We start from the raw sequence: 2178 nt of genomic DNA, 5'->3' as shown, positions 1-2178 counted from the left end.
AGGATCATGGTACACACCCCTTATCTCCCTTAAATTTGAAGGTTATAGATTGAAATTTAGGATAATAATAATAATAATAATAGGTATTTATTTCCAGAATTGTATGTACATTACAAAATGATAAAAACAAGTCACAAATTCCTTACAAAAAAATAAATCAATGAATTAATATATCTATGATATTTGTACATGACAAAAGACTATAAATTCATTTAAAGAATATGGTTCACATTTAATTAACAGTTCGAATAATTGTCTCTTGAAGAGTTTAATTTCTTTAATTGATCTTATTTTTCTAGGTAAATGATTGAACAGTTTCATACTGATTTAGTAATTATTACGCTCTGTACTCGTTAGTCTGTGAATAGGTAATAGATATTCAATCATTATCCTGGTAGGATTCACATTTTTACAATCCTGAAAAGTACTGTTGAGTACCGTTGATTACTATTGGTTGAGAATCAGACACTAAGCGGCGTGGTTGAAACAACTGAAGCGGTGCTTACACAGCGATGAGGAAAACAAGGGGAAACTACCTCATTAAGACTCCCTAGAAATCGTCATGGCTCAGAGAAATGACAGTCAACAGTTCACTAATCATGGTTTTCGGATGCCAAGATTCGGCAGGGGAAGAGATGACATAAACAGCAGGGCTTCCCAGGTCGTCAACTGTTTGTTGAAAATATACAAATCAACTCTTAAAATTGCGACATGGAACGTAAGAAGTATGTACGAGCCTGGAAAGTTAAGAAACATAGAGCAGGAGATGGTGCGACTAAAGATTGATGTTGTTGGAATAAGTGACACAAGATGGATTGGTTCGGGTGAACTTAGTACAGAAAATGGACGAGTTTACTACTCTGGCAATGATGACACTCAACACCGCTATGGAGTGGCCGTAATTCTTGACAGAAACGTAGTAAAATCAGTAACAGGCTTCATACCAATGTCCGAAAGAGTTATGTTGCTACAACTGATGACAACTCACGGAAAACTAAACCTAATACAAATTTATGCTCCTACAGCTGACAAAAACGAAGAAGAGTTAGAAAACTTTTATAGTGACCTTCAAAAGACATTACGACTAACTGCATCTAGAGATATAACAGTAGTTATGGGTGATTTTAATGCTAAAATCGGCGAAGGAAGATGTGACTCTACAGTAGGGCAGTACGGACTTGGTGTACGCAACGAGAGGGGCGATCGTCTTGTTGAATTCTGTCAAGAAAATAATCTTGTGGTAACGAATACGTTTTTCAAACTTCCCAAGAGACGTCTGTATACATGGAAATCACCAGCTGACAAAGACAACAACATCGTCAGAAATCAGATCGATTACATCCTAATAAAACACAGATATCGAAACGCAATAAAAACGGTAAAAGCTTACCCTGGTGCGGACGTATCATCTGATCATAATCCTCTTATTGCTAGGTTTCAGTTACAGCTAAAAAAGATGCAAAACAAGCATAAAGTTGATAAACTAGACATAGAGAAACTAAAATGAGAAGAAATCAGAGAAAAACTTAAACAACAGATCAACGCAAACTTAGAAAAAGCCACCACCAAATCTCAGCAAAATGAGGAAAGCGCAGAACAACAATGGCAGTTCCTTGAAACAGCACTTATAGAACCAAGTAAAAAGGAACTTATAACAAGCAAACATAAGAAAGAAGATTGGATGACAGACGGAATCTTGGAGTTAATGGATGAAAGAAGAAGATGCAAGTCAAATAACAACATTCGATACAAGCAGCTACAAATCCAAATAAGGCGAAAAATAAGAGAAGCAAAAGAAACATACTTCTCTGATAAATGTAAGGAGATAGAAGATTTACAAAACAAGTATGACAACTTTAATCTAAACAAGAAGGTCAAAGAGCTCGCGGGAATGAATAAAAGAAATACTTCAAATATACTCCTCGACAAAGAAGGAAATATCATAATGGAAACTGAACAAAAACTAGAGCGATGAAAGGAATACATAGAGGAATTGGAATGGAATGGAAAATACCCCTTCAGAACATCAAGATGGAGATGTGGGACCTGAAATAACTAAGTGCGAGGTTGAACATGCACTGGAATCCATGAAAAATAAGAAATCTGCAGGCCCAGACGAGATACCAAGTGAGTTACTTAAATTAATTAACGACAAAAACATGGATATTTTGGTGAGTT

At 35.8% G+C, this 2178-nt stretch overlaps 1 protein-coding gene across 1 annotated transcript; it reads left to right on the top strand.

Annotated features, from left to right (window-relative positions):
- Nucleotides 1-562: 562 nt before the first annotated feature.
- On the top strand, nucleotides 563-1975 carry LOC123673401 (craniofacial development protein 2-like). Its single transcript, XM_045607887.1, has 2 exons — nucleotides 563-1474; nucleotides 1538-1975. The coding sequence occupies exons 1-2, from the start codon at nucleotides 563-565 to the stop codon at nucleotides 1973-1975; spliced, it is 1350 nt and encodes a 449-aa protein (XP_045463843.1).
- The last annotated feature ends 203 nt before the right edge of the window (nucleotides 1976-2178 follow it).

This window comes from Harmonia axyridis, chromosome 2 (genome assembly GCF_914767665.1).
Source record: "Harmonia axyridis chromosome 2, icHarAxyr1.1, whole genome shotgun sequence".
NCBI classification, from domain to species: domain Eukaryota; kingdom Metazoa; phylum Arthropoda; class Insecta; order Coleoptera; family Coccinellidae; genus Harmonia; species Harmonia axyridis.
This window is presented reverse-complemented; position numbering and strand designations above follow the sequence as displayed.

Coding starts and splice junctions, on each gene's coding strand:
- LOC123673401 (XM_045607887.1), top strand. CDS start 563: ATGGCTCAGAGAAATGACAGTCAACAGTTCACTAATCATGGTTTTCGG. Junction 1,475..1,537: donor AGATGCAAAACAAGCATAAA/GTTGATAAACTA, acceptor CTTAAACAACAG/ATCAACGCAAACTTAGAAAA.